This window comes from Penicillium soppii (assembly GCF_028829465.1).
Source record: "Penicillium soppii strain IBT 18220 chromosome Unknown utg000007l, whole genome shotgun sequence".
Classification (NCBI taxonomy): Eukaryota; Fungi; Ascomycota; class Eurotiomycetes; order Eurotiales; family Aspergillaceae; genus Penicillium; species Penicillium soppii.
Window position 1 is genome coordinate 306912 of NW_026643237.1, and position 15754 is coordinate 322665.

At 46.7% G+C, this 15754-nt stretch overlaps 6 protein-coding genes across 6 annotated transcripts; 4 read left to right on the plus strand and 2 right to left on the minus strand.

Annotated features, from left to right (window-relative positions):
• Positions 1-122: 122 nt before the first annotated feature.
• On the plus strand, positions 123-1585 carry N7529_009375 (uncharacterized protein; the record flags this gene model as incomplete). The annotated part of the gene is made up of 2 exons (XM_057244902.1): positions 123-207; positions 261-1585. 2 exons carry the CDS (start codon positions 123-125, stop codon positions 1583-1585), a joined length of 1410 nt encoding a protein of 469 aa, XP_057093165.1.
• A 1970-nt stretch (positions 1586-3555) lies between these two features.
• On the minus strand, positions 3556-3807 carry N7529_009376 (uncharacterized protein; the record flags this gene model as incomplete). Its single annotated transcript, XM_057244903.1, has 1 exon — positions 3556-3807. One exon carries the CDS (start codon positions 3805-3807, stop codon positions 3556-3558), a length of 252 nt encoding a protein of 83 aa, XP_057093166.1.
• A 2040-nt stretch (positions 3808-5847) lies between these two features.
• On the plus strand, positions 5848-7628 carry N7529_009377 (cytochrome P450; the record flags this gene model as incomplete). The annotated part of the gene is made up of 3 exons (XM_057244904.1): positions 5848-5980; positions 6032-6868; positions 6922-7628. 3 exons carry the CDS (start codon positions 5848-5850, stop codon positions 7626-7628), a joined length of 1677 nt encoding a protein of 558 aa, XP_057093167.1.
• Positions 7629-7930: 302 nt separating this feature from the next.
• N7529_009378 (F-box protein) lies at positions 7931-9394 on the plus strand (the record flags this gene model as incomplete). The annotated part of the gene is made up of 1 exon (XM_057244905.1): positions 7931-9394. The coding sequence occupies one exon, from the start codon at positions 7931-7933 to the stop codon at positions 9392-9394; it is 1464 nt and encodes a 487-aa protein (XP_057093168.1).
• A 714-nt stretch (positions 9395-10108) lies between these two features.
• Positions 10109-11597, minus strand: N7529_009379 (uncharacterized protein; the record flags this gene model as incomplete). Its single annotated transcript, XM_057244906.1, has 5 exons — positions 10109-10437; positions 10502-10956; positions 11012-11135; positions 11185-11314; positions 11424-11597. 5 exons carry the CDS (start codon positions 11595-11597, stop codon positions 10109-10111), a joined length of 1212 nt encoding a protein of 403 aa, XP_057093169.1.
• A 1760-nt stretch (positions 11598-13357) lies between these two features.
• N7529_009380 (uncharacterized protein) lies at positions 13358-14827 on the plus strand (the record flags this gene model as incomplete). Its single annotated transcript, XM_057244907.1, has 5 exons — positions 13358-13777; positions 13851-14317; positions 14375-14435; positions 14494-14689; positions 14745-14827. 5 exons carry the CDS (start codon positions 13358-13360, stop codon positions 14825-14827), a joined length of 1227 nt encoding a protein of 408 aa, XP_057093170.1.
• Positions 14828-15754: the final 927 nt, after the last annotated feature.

A 15754-nucleotide genomic window follows, 5' to 3' on the forward strand; every position in this document is an offset into this window, starting at 1 on the left:
ATCATTGAACAAAGGAGATTAATTCAAAAAATTTCCGATGAGAATATAAATGCATTTGACGTCGGATTAGTGTCCAAACAAAATTACCTCCCTGATCATCGATCTCACTCACAGTCATAATAATGGCATCTCTGAAAGAATTCAACGTTAGCGAAGTGGCAGTTCATAACTCCAAAAATGATCTGTTTGTTATCATTCATGGAAAAGGTATCTCTCATTCTTTCAAGAAAAATGACATTGCAAGGTTCTGACAATTTTAGTCTACGACATCACAAGCTATGTACGAGACCACCCAGGGGGCGCAGACGTGTTGATCGATGTCGCTGGCGGAGATGCGACAGCTGCATATGAAGATGTCGGACATTCAGAGGATGCAAACGAGATACTCGAAACATACTTAGTCGGCACTGTCAAGGACGCGCAACAATTTGTGCAACCCAAGACTGTTCGTCTCATCCAACAAACCTCCTCCAGCGTACAGACAACCAAGAAATCACCATCTGTTACAAAGTCTATTGCTGCACTTGCTGCCACGCTTGCTGCCACTGCGGCGATCTACGTTTCCACCAAAAACCATCGAGCCCTGGCCGACTTGGTCGCGAAATACTCTCCGGCATCCTGGCGAATTCCCAATGCTCATCTTCCATACACAAGTATTTTGAGCGGTGGGTTTTCGAGTGGATTCGCCGCTGCTACTCTAGCGTGTGCGACTGTTGGTGGGACTATCGGAAACAAGCTTTCGAGTTTCACCAAGATCGAGTCCGGCTTCACGAAGTACCGTCCCCACGTCAAAGCTGCTTCTATGAAAAAGCAAAACCCGCATCTTGTGAAGGGTTTCCTTGAGCCCAAGAACTACAAGAAACTCCTACTGGTCCAGAAAGAAGAGTTGGCGCCCAACGTGTATCGTTTCGTGTTTCAGCTTCCAAGCCCGCAGGATGTGATTGGACTCCCCATCGGCCAGCATGTTGCTATCAAAGCAATGGTCAATGGGGCCTCTGTGTCGAGATCTTACACTCCAACATCCAACAATTTAGATCTTGGGAGACTAGAACTGGTCATCAAGTGCTACCCAGACGGTCTTCTGACTGGCCAATATCTCGCAGCTCTAGAAGTGGGAGAGAAAGTTGAATTCCGAGGCCCAAAAGGCGGAATGAAATATCACAGCGGTCTCTGCAAAAAGATCGGCATGATTGCCGGTGGAACTGGAATTACTCCCATGTACCAACTCATTCGAGCGATCTGCGAGGACGATCGAGATACGACTGAGATCAGCTTGATCTACGCCAACCGATCTGAGAATGATATTCTTCTTCGGCACGAGTTGGAAACTTTTGCGCGGGCTTATCCTAAGAACTTCAAGCTGTGGTACATGCTTGACCATCCTTCTGAGGACTGGGCTTATGGCAAGGGATATGTCACACCGGATGTCATGGCTGCGAGGTTGCCTGGGCCAGCACCGGATACGAAGATCATGCTTTGTGGGCCGCCAGGTATGGTTAATGCTTCGAAAAAGAGCTTGGTCGCGGCAGGATTCAAAGCACCTGGTGCTGTTGCAAAGATGACGGATGAAATTTTTTGTTTCTAGATTCTTTGCTGTGGCTAAGTGCTAGTTTGTCATCCCTTGTCTGGATATTTGTAAAATAGACCTGTGTGAATTCAATGTTTTCAAAATTTCCATTTTCTTATCTTGGAGTGCTACGAATCAGTATTGGAATCAACATCTAGATAGCCGCAACTCGTTGGAATATACGATAGGCAGGAATTATGCACAGGATAAAAGCATAGTGTCCCCTAAAATGAATGAAACGAGTGTCAAACTCATCAATAACTAAGAACACATAGATGAAACTGTATCCTATCTTCTGAAGGGGGTTTTCATAAAAACTCTCAACCTCGACGACATTGACTGTGGGCTTAGTGAGGTTTACCGGTGGAAACAAAGTTCAATGCACAACTCATCAAGGATATTCTTAAGGGATAGGAAACAGACAAAATCAAGGCCATAGATCAAAGTAAACTCCACCTTACATAGCATGATGCCACATTAACAATAGCAAACAATTCCTCGGACTGCGATATTCAATATATGGTTTACGTTCCATTCTTAGCAGACATATAAGATTCTTTGCTTTTGGAAACAACAGCTCAAACATTCACAGCGGCAATTGTCTCTCAGCTTGGCTTCAACAAGTTGATTCGCCTCTAGTTCAAATCCTAGCTCATCATTATTATCCTGCCTACTCTCTCAGTGCAACGAGTTTCCCGTCGGTGCTTTGGACAATTTTGACGCTAGTACTCGCCAAGAACGAACATTACCTTTCGGCATTGGCGACTACGCATACGAGCCTATTACACACAAACTTTTCGCAGTGGTTCTTAATAGACCATCATTTGTCACACAGCTAGGCATTTTGTTTTTCACTGTCTTGAATGAGTTGCAAGAAGAGATGGAGCCGACCAGGGTCAACCTAATAGATGTCAAACGTAGTGCGGGTATCCCCGAAGTCACGAGGCAGCTTACTATGCTTGCTGTAGAGGAGGGGCTTACCGACAAGCCTAAGAGAACACTAACGCCCGAAGAGCCTCGATCTTCAATGACTGTATCAATATCATTAGAGGAATATCAGTCATAGTTAGATATAGCCCGTAAAATTAGTGAATCATCTAGCCCGCGGGCAGAGTGATCGGTCCAACTTCACCAACTTTAGTCTCACAAGCACTAGATAGGCATTTAAATGCCATCCAAAATAACCTATATACTTTGTCTAATGCTGACACTAGTACTAGAGTAGCGTAACTAGTTTAACCTACTTAATGTTAGATAATTTCGATAAGAAACAGCCCTTTGTTTACCCGCCCAGGAACTTCATAGCCACTAGAGCATCGATCCCATTGCAACAGTTGCAAGTTCCATATTAATCACCGCTGACCAGAGCTTCGAACATCATCCAGGAAACACCGTCCTTCAGTCTTCTTGCGGCTGATACCGCTCGAATGTCTCAAGCTCAAACACAGGGGCCTAGTACTAATCCAGCGAAAGGCCGAATATCGAGCGATACTTATCGGTTACAGAAGATGAAGGCCAGCCAGCGAACGCAAGCGTGACAGCTACACGTATGTAGAGCAGTATTTTCGGTGATGACATAACTGAGGGGTTGCGCCTTAGACTTTGTAGTCAGTGAGACAAAATGCCGGATAGACCGATGTTTATCTCCGTCGGACTGGATAGCCTTTTATAGTAATAGACATCTCGAGCGGAAAGATAGGGAAACCAGCACTATCTAGGGACAGGAACGTATTTGTTTAGGTACCAGCTGGTTTGAAAAGAAGACAGACCGGATTCTTAGTGCAGGAAATGTATAGGTCATCCAGTCCTAAAAATCCCGGTGATCGTGCGTGTTTCGATCTAGAACGACGGTAGATGATATGTATTAAGTGGTGCTTCTCCTTCTAGGGTCAATCGCAACGCCCACCGCCTTGCCCCATGATTGACTACATCTTTAAACTTCTATTGCTATTTCATTTCGGCAGCTGGCTTGATTCTTGTCTCTAAGACTACAAGTAGTGACAAATTTCAGAAGGACGCACGTAATATCTATCCCATTCACCATGCTCGCCCATTGTAGAAAATCCCTCCAGCCCGGCGCGACAGAAAGCAACTTTCATCCACCCAACGTTCTTCACGGTATATCCTTCGATAGGATCGTAACTGTTGAGCTCCAGACGTATAGCCTCCAAAACATCGTCTTCTAAATCTTCGGGATCGTGGTCATCAAGTGACTCTGCTTTCCACCACCCATTAAGCATATTAACGAAAGCATGTTTATTAAAGCAGTCCTCAAGAGGTGCTTGGAGAACACTTTTCGCTAACAAAGAGACAGAACCTATAGCGCGCCGCTTCAACGTTGGCGAAAACAAGCATATTAGGCGAAACGCCCTGCTCTTCCTGAATAGCAATTGTTGCCCATTGCTGGAAATGTTCCCGGATCGTAGCTGTACCTTTGCTTATACCTACACCTTCGAATAGTGCTTGATTCTAAAAAACGGTCATCTTAAAACTCTCAAGGAGGTCAAGACCGTTCACGTGCTTAAGAGAGTCGGCGGCATGACACTGGTAGCGACGAAGGAACTCTGCCCAGTCAGAATCACTTTGGTATGTTCATCGATAGATAGGAAAGCCCCAAGATTGGAATCCAGCCTCGTTTAAAGCTTTTTCAAGGCGATCAGCGGTGTTACTCGTAGAAGAACGGTCAGGTGTGCGTTTAGATGGGTTTTCAGGCGGGTCTCCACTCCTCAATCTGGCCAGTGCCGCTAAAGCTTTTTCATGGAGACTTGCTGAATGATCTGCTGTCATCCTTTGGATTTGATGCTCTCGTGTAAAATCCCGGCGCTTTAGTGAGGGCCGTTTGATGCCAGTAAGAGGAATCGCACTCTGTCGAGTGGAGAATTTCAGGTTCCGGACCGAAAAAGTGAGTGTCTGGGGTCTGAATAACATATTTCTAGTCATAGGCACCATGCTTCTGTTTAGAATTTGGTAATCAAATCATATCTGTCCGAGGTTTGGAGGTTTGACAGGGTCGATCTAATTCTGGGAGGATGAGAGACAGGTGAAGAGGAGGGGGGGAGAGGCAGGATGGACAGGATGTCAAATATTGGAAATTGACACAAATCTGTTTGTACGGCAATGTATGGATAACCTCAGGGGTAGCTGTCTTACCATGACCAACGGGCTACTCGCCCATTAGCCTGTTTCACCTTTTGCAAGATTGTCACCTAGTGAAATATATATATATTGTAAGTATACTTTGTAAGTGGCTTACATATAAAAGGTACTTTAAAGTACACATAAAGCATCCTCGAATATCTTATAATACAAGGTAGATAGAAGTATATAAATTCAGTTATAGTTATGTTTGTTATATCATTATTGTAATTATAATAGTTCTAGAGTATAAAAATAAGCAGTATTATAGTTCTCATAAGTAGGTAGTTTTCGGAGGCTTTTTTCGACCCTCCAAAACGAAATATTGAAGAATATTCGAATAAATCGATATTTAAAGCATTAAAAGATAATAAGACCTCTACTCTAACGTTATAGGCTAATTTGATTACTCTATAATAATCTGTATGATAAGATATTCGAGGATGTTTAATATGTACTTTTAGGTACCTTTCATATGTAAGCCACATACAAAGGATACTTATAATATGTATATTGCATTAGCTGACAATCTTGCAAAGGTGAAGCAGACATCATGGTAAGATGGCTACTATGAAAACTGGCCAAACTAATTGTATCGCACTAAACAGGTTGTACTGTAACTAGAAAATACTGTCTTCTGGACCACATTTCATCCCGGAAAGTGTAGACATGCGTAAGCTCAGTGATAGATCCAAATGAAGAAAACCATTGCATTATCATCTCTACACCCAAAAAGAGAAACTTTTCTTCTGATGGAGATCTATATTTTAGTTTTTACCCGGGGTCTGTGAGGCCTCGGTCCTAGAAATCTATGACCAAACAATGTCTGACCTCACCGAGCCCCTGTCGGTGCAATCCACAGTGGCGCCATCACTACCTCGGAACCTAGCCGTCATCTTACAAATGTATACTTGTTGAGAAGAAAGATCCCCCATCGCCTTCCGAGGTAGTGTCGTCGATACCGGCTCACCAATAGGAAATCCGGTGGCTGGCCCACATGCCGAGGAAGCAGGATCCCGAACTAAATGTATGCAATCACCGAAATAGGATTTTTTTGTAGATGAAACTATGTGTTGATATAAATGTTTGGATCGGTGCCTGGATAACTTGTCTAAGTTTCTCAGTATCTCAAGCATCAAAGCACAATGCCTGCAACGCAATTCTATCTCCTTGGAGAGGATGTCTCCTCTGCTAGGAACATTGATATCGATCCAAAGAGTGATTTGGAGGATCTTAAGCATTTGATCGCAGCTCACTTCGCAATCGTTGAGCCAAATGGTACGTCGAATATATGACTCGGATTTTTATCAGACTGCTGATCCTCTCTAGGTATCGGTTTCCATGCTCAAGACAACGAGCTTCAAGATGTTTCAGGAATCACCTCGGCGGACACTCCAATTGCTATTACTGTTGATGGTCACGCGGTTCGTGAGCCGCCAGGACCAAAAGGTCTGCCTTTTGTCGGAAATTTCTTCGAAATATACCCGGATCACCTTGGCAATCACCAGCGGCTCTTTGAGCAATATGGACCGATAATCAAGACGACCAACCTCGGACGCACGATTTATTCCACCAATGATCCAACACTCGCCGCAATTGTTTTCTCCGAATCAGACTTTTTCACCAAGGAGATCAACGAATCTCATCCTCTCTATCCGCTCAAGCAAAAGGAGGCTGGTGTTTTCCTGGGAGACACAGACACTCCTGAGTGGAAAGTTGCGCACAAATTCCTGCCACCAGCCCTTGGTCCGAAGGCGGTCCGTCATTACGCACCTATGATGCAAAAGACGGTGGAAGATTCGTTTAAGGTTTTTGATGCACTGGACGAGCAGGGCGAAGCGTGGAACGTCTATCAGTATATGCTGAAATTGGGGTCTCAAGCTGTTGGCAAGCTCACGCTTGGTTTGGATTTCCAACACTTTACATCTCCAGACTCAAAGCTACACGAGATGGTGCATTTGATTGCGGAGTTGCTTTCTCTCAATAAGAAAGTCTCGTCAAAGGGAGATTGGTACGGTCGACTACCATTCGGTGATCCGCAGCGGCTCAGAACAATCAAAGCCAGAATCGAGGAATTGGTGACTGTCTCAATTAAAGAGGCTGAGAGTGGTGGTGTCGAAGACCTTCCTCTTCAAGATGCAGCCCTAAAAGCAGCCAACATGGTCGGTGAGTGAATATCGCACGTAACTCTATTCATACATATGTTAATAATCTTGCAGACTATGCAATTCGTGCAACCGACAACAAAGGTGAAAAGCTCCCCAAGGAAAGCTTGATTTGGGCTCTACTTGTCGCAACAGGAGCCGGCTTCACAACCACAAGTTCCCTACTGTCCTGGCTCATCTACGGATTTGTTACATACCCCGGGATGCAAGACAGAATTCTCCAGGAATTGATCGACAATGACATCGACGAAAACACCGAAATCACAGCAGATGTCACTGAGAAACTCTCCTTCCTCGACAAATATATCAAGGAGATGCAGCGTCGCCACAACCCAAGTTTCCAACCAGCACGAACCGCTAGGGTTGATCTCGTGCTTCCGGGGGGTTACAGGATCCCCAAAGATTCAGTGGTTCTCCCGGCACTGCATCATATTCACAACAATCCTGATCTGTGGGATAATCCTCACAAGTTCAATCCTGATCGCTGGGACACCGATGAAGTCAAGAACAGACACAAGGCAGCATATATTCCGTTTGCGACGGGTCCGCGCATGTGCATTGGGTTCAATTTTGCTTTGCAGGAGATCAAGGTCTTTATCCCGAAGCTGGTTTATCGGTATAAATTCATCCGGGATGGTGATGGAACGATCGAATATGACCCTATGTTCCAGTTGATTCGGCCTAACAACCTCTATGTCAGAGCGGAGAAGAGGGTCAAGTGGCCGCCGAGAACCGATGCTTTGAAAGGAGAGAATTTCTGAAACTATCAGAGCATGAGTGGCATTGTATGAATAGAAAATAGATTGGTTGTTTTTAGAAAGGTGTTACTTAAAATGAGAAGTATCTAAATTTTGACCGACCGCATGAAGTTATATTTCTCTTCATGTAACTGAACAACGCATTTCTTCATTACTCCATACGAGATTCGCAAGATCACCTTGGTGGTACCAAAATTTCTATTTGTCACATCGGCCGCAAAAATACGCGGTAAGGCATCACATCAACCAAAGCACAACAGACCTTCAGGTTCCTCTATCTTTCTTCATAAATTTTAGGCATTACAATGCCAACGCCACAGAGCCATGATGTGGCCCTCCTACCAAGTGATATATTTTGGATGATCATGACATATCTGGAACCAAGCGAGATTGTCCGTTGTCGTCGCGTCTCACGCGCTTGGAATGAAGCATTTAGCAATCCATCCATTCTCCTCCCACTTTTGAAAAGACATTTCCCATGGACAAAAGAAGTCAAAAGCATAAACACAGAATCCAATAATCAACATCAAAGTAACGGTCTTTCTCTCTTTGACAAAGTCGCTTCTCGATACATGTACCTGGAACGAGGAAAGCCCCGCTCGATCCAAAAATATCGACTCTGCAATAACTTCGGCAGGACTGAAAAGCGCGAATGGTACGAAGTGCAGCCATGGGAGTCTCACTCAGCCTCCTCCAGGGCGCTTGTTGAACGGCCATTTCCCGAGGCGCGCTGGACCGTCGAGAATAACCTAATAGTTTTCCCCAGCGCCGAGCACGAAGTTCTCGTGCTGATGGATTTGGAAACGGACCGGAAATTCATGGTACCATTCATAATCTGCGGGAATATTATTCGTCGCATTCGGCTGGAAAAGCGGCTACTTGTTATTGAATGGGCTGATCCAAAAGCATTCCACTGGCTAAATGATAGTGACGGCGTGCACCGCCACTTTGCATCCTCGTTCGATGTGACGAAAGGAGTCAACGATAGCTGGAGTATTACTCCACGAAACGAGTGGAAGATCATGTTCCTGGGCCATCCGCTCAGCGAGCGGGATCGCTTCTTCTCTGCACATAGCAACACGCACTATGTAATCTATATCTGGCAGCCGAATCGCAGTCTGTACACTGCAGATGAGGATGCGCCCATTGAATCTTTGTTTGTCTGGGATATTTCGAAAACGTCATCATATCGACCATCATTGGATCCCGCAGGACGAAACGCACCGGACGACGCCCCGTGCATCGTGTCAAGGTTCGGCTTCCAGGATCTAGAATTTTTCGGCGTCCGCCAACGGGGATATCCCAATTTCCAGCGATTGGAAATCACAAAGAACTCTCAGGCAATAGAAATTACAGAAAACTTCGGCTCTCGACCAGAAGGAGGGCTACCCCATGCAATCACTACAAGCATTCCATTGACGGGCTACGGGCCTCATTGGCGCCGGGATCGTCAGCGTGCTCTACCTCCTTATTGGGGGAACTCTAGTCTTCATAGTGAATTCATGAGCCCTGATGATTTTAGTGAAGATTTTTGGAGTCGGGCCATTTCCCAAGTCACTGATGGAGATCATCTTCGATTTGTTCTTCATTTCCAGCAAATGCTCCGGATGGGTAAACGCGTTACTGATTTGATTATTTGGATACCTTGGTCGAAGGTCACCATTGAAAATGTGGATTTCACAGGCCAGGGGAAGCTCGCTGGTTGCGAGAAGTATCTTTTGGGAGAAAACAAAAGCCGAGAGCTCGTCATCTACCGATTTGATAGGTGACGCAGAGCCTCTATATAATAGGTGTTCATGATTTCTACCCACTCATACAATCACCAGCAGGGCGAGGATGCCTCTAGCCTCACCTAGATATATGCCCGCTCGCTCATCTGCTCACTTTCTGTTGTCTTTCTCTCTCATTTGTCTCTATCTCCTTACTTCGCACCACACCCTTACGGCAGCGAGCTGTTCCTCTCCTATCCTCAGCCACTGGCTTAGACTCACACAGGTTTCTGCCTACCGACTCCCCAGGTCCCCGGGAGACCACTGCATTTCTGCGTCCTAAGACTACCTGTTTTCGATATCACCGAACACTCACTCTGCTTAACTCACACATCGAAGACGGCTTCAGACGACTGGTTCCATGCTTGCGCTCCAGGGCTCTTGCGCAAGAATTGCTTCTTGTCATCGCCATGTACATAATTTCATAGCGTACCACATCCTCATGCCACACTAGAGGTCACAGGGACATAGGCTTCGTTATGCCCGGCCGGACGTAAAATACTATTAGTTTGTCCATACAGATGCTGGACCATGATGGTTGTGTAGAAAAAAGCTGTAGCTACGAAATTCCTACTCGCTCTCTGTCAGATCTCCGCATGGCAGCTGCCATCCATGGCTCAGTCTACAATTAAACTAGTTCTCGAAAATGGCTCTTTATTCGATGAATCCTCATGAAGTTCCACGATCGGTAGCGGCAAGTAGGAAATAGGAAGCTCAATTTGCGTTAAATGGCAGTTCACACTCAATCAGACTCTGAGAACCCTTGCCTCCGCTCCAAATCTTATTGATCGTAAGGCCTGCCCTCGTTTCAATGAGGTTATACCAAGCTGTACAGGTGCGTTCTTGAGCAGACATAAGTGTCAGCATGACCATGTCGAGCGCTGTAGCTTCCCAGTAGGCAGCTGTCTCTGGTATCACATGCTCATGAATCAGTAGCCTGCTATATCCGCGTTTCATGGCAGCCTTGACTTGCGCAAGAATGTTTTCACATACTTCGTCGGGCCAGTCATGCAAACAATTGTGCAAATAATAGGCTCGGGCGCCTGGTAGTGTAAGTATGTATTTTTGCCTCCAGAAGAACAGCTTGTGGTGCCACATGGGCCTTACCATTGACGGGTTGTTTCGTATGAAAGTCGTAGTCCATACGGAGGATAGACGGTTCTAGATCCTGGATTTGACCTATGACCACGGGTAGATCTTGAAGGATCAGCTTCCCTGGGACCTCGGGATGAAATTTGTGAAAGATCTTTAGGTCATGGCCCACGTTTCCGCCAATATCGACGAGAAACGGAGCCTCCGGATCCGTGTCAGCGCCGTCGATCAGCCTCTCTTTCACTGAGTAGAAGCCAGGAGCCATCCAAGGCAAAGATCCAAGGGCGTAGCCGCTCATGTGGTCACTAAAGTGTGACCCATAGCCCAGAGATTGTTGCCATGTAAAGGTATCCATCGCCGTTCCGTAGGCGTACATCATTGCCGTGTCTTTCGCGTTGGTTGGGTTCACCCAACCTCGTTTTCGGGAAAACTCGTGGAATCTCATAGGTCCGGCGCTTGTGCAGGAGAGCCTGGGGATGTTAGCAGCTAACCAAGAAAAAAGTGAAGCTAAGAGACCGTGCTTACATAGCGAGGTAGCTATTGCCAATCGCCGGAATGCTCATCGCCTTCATGAAATTCGTCAACCTGTATTCGTCCACGCCAGTCTCGATTAGATACCCCATGGCACTGAGATGTCGCATTAGTCGACCTCATAGGGCGTCAGCTAGCCTGACCAGATGGGCTGGCGCGGAACATACTCAGAAGTACATGATCGACCCCAAGCTTCTCGGCTATTTCTCCCACTTTCTGTGGCTTGTCACCGTTTTGCGCCATGAGTTCCCACAAACCTGAGTCCACACCAAAGTTCAGGCCAGCCATTGCACCGGTCTGTCTGCCAGTTAATCTCGCTGGCTTAACAAGGCACTAACAGCGGAGTACTTGCATGTGCCCAACAATGATAGATCATGGTCTCCCGAGGAGTTTCCAGAGCTTGAACCAAGGTGCGACATTTGGCAAGCAAGTCTTCTCGTTCTCCAATGCTGGTAGTAAAGGCATCGAAGGCTTGCGTTATCTCCTTTAGCAGTGTGGGAACGGCTTCGATGTCATTCGGCTCGGTAGCGATGGAGACATCAACGTGAGACTGGCCTTGCTCTGTCTTTCGGGCTGGCATATTGCTCACAAACAAGCATGAAGATCTGGGCTAAATGGGAATAAATTTGATATATAAACCTTGGGTACTGCTGCAGATGTAGATGATTATGTTGCAGGTAGTCCCAGGTGTACTTGCCAAGGCCAAATGTACCCGATAGTGGCTGAAATCTAGACTCTTCACCCCAGTTGAAGCACTTTAGGACAGGGCCTTGATGGGTTGCTAATGTCTGATTTACATCCCGATCGACGTTTGTGCTCACGTTAGCACAAATTATGAATGTTCGATCATGCATATGATCACGCTGCTGGACAACGCCCAGTGTTGATGGTTCGACTATTCTGGACAGGTCATGCCTCATGCAAGAGGAGATTCTAGCTTTGTGCCCTGCCCTGTCAAAAGTAGACATTAGGAGGAGATTGGTTCCCCATGGCTTCTACCTTTGGCTCAAAGTCAAAATCGGGTGGGGCATGCATCATTATCGATCAGGAATAGCGTTGAAAGCCAATGAACATCTGAGTTGTACGATCGCCATGCAGTATGTAGCTGCGACTGAATATCACCATAAGTTGAGGAAGGTTGGTGAGTCGAGGGCATGCCATCAGGGTTGATGTGCTCATTTGGTCGGCTGGTGCATCACGTCAGACCGCCACTGTCAAAATCGGTGAAGGACCTTGGAAAATCACCGACTGCATCCAAATTGCCTTGCTTATCTGTGTTGTAGTCGTTGGAGTCATGTGAGACATACCGTGGCCGATAGTTGGCCTTGGCATACCTGCCTTGCTCCACTCCTGCCTTCTAGGGCTGCTTAGCTTCCATGTTTTCTACACGTCTCAATTTAACGCTGCCATTTGTCCACCCCGTACGGAGTAAAATTCATGCCAAATTCCAGCGTCCTTTGCGCCAGATTTGCAACACCAAACATGAGTCCTTGCGCCTGTCCGATACTCGCACAATCAGGCTTACTGTTTCCTCATTGACCTTACTCCCAATCCAAACCATCAGTGCTATCTGACCAGGTCGTCCACATGGCTCTCCAAGCGCCAAGATACATGAATAATGTTGTCCAATCTTGGAAGGTTCCAGGCTAATGCAGTCTGCACTGCAGAAAAATTGAGTTTATGCCTTCTACAAAGGTTGAGACCATTTAGTGATAGCCTCGAGCAGCCGATGGCATTGATTGAAAGTGTCCAAATCAAAGGGGGTTGGGTCGCACGGACCGGGTATTGTCCCCAACCTTTTTGGATTTGAGGCGTCGTGAACGAGGTACTTTGTGATTTTGGTGCAGTTACACTTTGACAAACCTACCACGGTTACTATTCCCGCGCAGAATTGGCTCGCAGATCTATGAGCCATAGAAAACATAGACTGCAGAGTAATAACCACGACAAGACAGTCAAGTAGGGGGGGGGAGAGGGCTGCAATTACAGTTAGACGAGAAGGCAACCACATCCCCATCTCACTGGAAAGGATTCAGCATTCCCGTACTGACCCAGGTTATGTACTCGAGCTCTCACGTGCAGAAAGTTGAAGGGATTGGATCAAGTCGGCGGTGTCGGCTCACGGTACTTGCCCAGAGGTAGTGTAGATAAGACCATCTCAATAAAACTCAATCCGCGATACTTTCTTTTTCATCGACTGTCCACACCCAGGAACTCACAGATATAATGATCTTGCACAGGTATTTTCACCTAGCATCACCGCAACAACGGCATGTCCTGAGAAAATGCCTTCCAACCAAGGGCAAATTGCACAGTTTGCCTTGGGGGAGTCGTCTCTTCATGCATTCGATTTCATCTCCTGGCTGGAGGCAGTTAGACATCGCTGTTGTTGGCGGCGGGATAGGAGGAATGTGCGCGGCGACCGCTCTGCGCCGTGCCGGCCACAAGGTGTCAATTTACGAACGTGCCGATTTTATCGGTCAGCCCGGTGCTTCTATTTCGTGTGCCGCAAACGGTACGCGTTGGTTGCACGAATGGGGTGTAGATGTCGCTAAAGGCGATGGGGTAATTTTACAAAAGCTCATTAGCCGCGATTGGACGACGGGCAAGATCCTGACTGAGTACGAGCTGGATGATTATGAGGAACGATGGGGATATGTGTACTACATGTTTCAGCGGCAATCTATGCACATAATGTTGAAGAATTCAGCATTGGGGGAGGGAGAGGGGGTGCCGGCAAAACTCTTCTTGAATCACAAGGTAATATGTCAAGTCACTATGAGCATCTACTTGCCCCAGTCCCCTCTTCAGCGGATCTAACAGTCCCTATCAGTGCAAGAACATCGACCTCAACACCGGTTTGATTGAGTTTGAGAATGGGTTGTCAGTCAACCATGATCTCATTGTCGGCGCGGATGGCATTGGATCTGCCGTTCGTGGTGTTCTCGGTATCTGGCCTGAGAAGCGACCCGCAGAGTCTAGCTGCCTACATGCGAACGTTGTTACTGAAGAGGCAATCGCCGCTGGTCTTCCTGACTTTTCTCAAGATAACGCCCTGCAGTTCTGGGGTGGTCATGGGGAGATCTGGGACAAGATTGTTCTCTCTCCATGCCGTGGGGGCAAACTGCTGTCATACTATTGCTTTTTCCCGAGGGAGAAAAGAGACTACATGGATCATTCCTGGGGGGGACCTGACCGACCAGTGGAAGAATTGCTTGCGCCGTATCCTCAACTCGACGCGCAAGTCCGCGGGTATTTGGCCCTTGGAAAGGATATCCAGCCATGGCGCTTATGGATGCAGTGAGTTCAGCCCAACGCATAAATTGGCAATGAATTTACAAACCCTATTCTCCACAGCGACCCGTATCCGTATATTGCAAGAAACATGGTCTGCCTGCTAGGTGATGCAGCTCACCCAGTACGTCAAACTGTGACATCCCTCGGGGTCAAGTGTTGAAACTAAAAAAAACATCTAGATGATGCCTCACCAAAGCCAAGCCGCCTGTATGGCAATCGAAGACGCAGCCGCATTAGGCATTATTTTTAACAAGAAAGTTTTCACGGGAGATATATTCGAGTCTCTATCTACTTATGAGTCGATTCGTCTGCCCAGAGCAACCAAGGTTCAGGCAGCAGCGGCACGAGCCTCGCAGAATATCAACGAGCGAATTGGTGAATTACAAGTACTTAATGTTCTCCGGATGTATCCGCACTAACATCTTCGCAGGGTTCTCTAGCAATATTGACAATCCTGTATACGTGATCAAGAGTGAGCAGGGGAAATTGACAATCGAAGAGATGAATGCGTGAGTCTCTAATCCCGTCAAATTGGTCTAGTCTGATAAGTAGCAGCTACGATATGCACATGCACATTGATGAAGTAGTCTGCAGACGTGACGGGGAATCGTATCCTCACAAGTATACCCGGGGTCTGCCAATAGGGTTACGGTTATCAAACGGATATACCGTTGGAGCTGTAGATTGGTCTTATGACTAGAGTATCCTCAATGCGAGCTAGACTCAGCATCTACTGCACATCATTGTTATAAAGTCTTTTTCCCAGCTACGTATGCGATATGAAAAGCATGGACTCTGATTTAAGCCACGAGAATGCATACTCCTGCACATTGCTTTGGTTCAATCCCCCGGAAGGGGGGGGGCAAGTGCTGGTAGTGGCGCATTGGCCTTGCTGGATTGACTGCAGAATGTTGAACTGTTCACCGCTAACGTACTAGCATATGAGAATGCTCATTTTCAACATCTGGCCCGCACTTAACCTTTGGATATTGAATATAGACTCGTACATCGCACCAAGTTTCCGTGAGGCAAGGTGTATGTCGGAACGTAGTGGGGATGTGAATACGAGGATATATGCAGTGTAATACGAATGCATGCGGCTACTGAAGTAAGTTGCATGAAAGGAGTTCGTAGTTCTATCGGAGACAGTCTAGGCGACTGAGAAATCAGGGGAAAGAAAGCGCGTGGCTTGCAAAACCCCTCTGCTTAGTTGCGTCTGATATGCCTTCACCACCTTCCCCATCAGTCATGATGCACTTCCCATCACGTCCCATAAAGAGCAGATTGCACCTGGTCAGGTGGTCATACCTTTATTCTGCCAATCCGCGCTCTCTCCTTGATTATGTCTTTCTGAATATATCTTCCTTCGTCTATCATGACTCTGGGTGGGATCAACACGGCTAGCTGTACGCGATATTTGGGCTTGTCATACTCCTTACT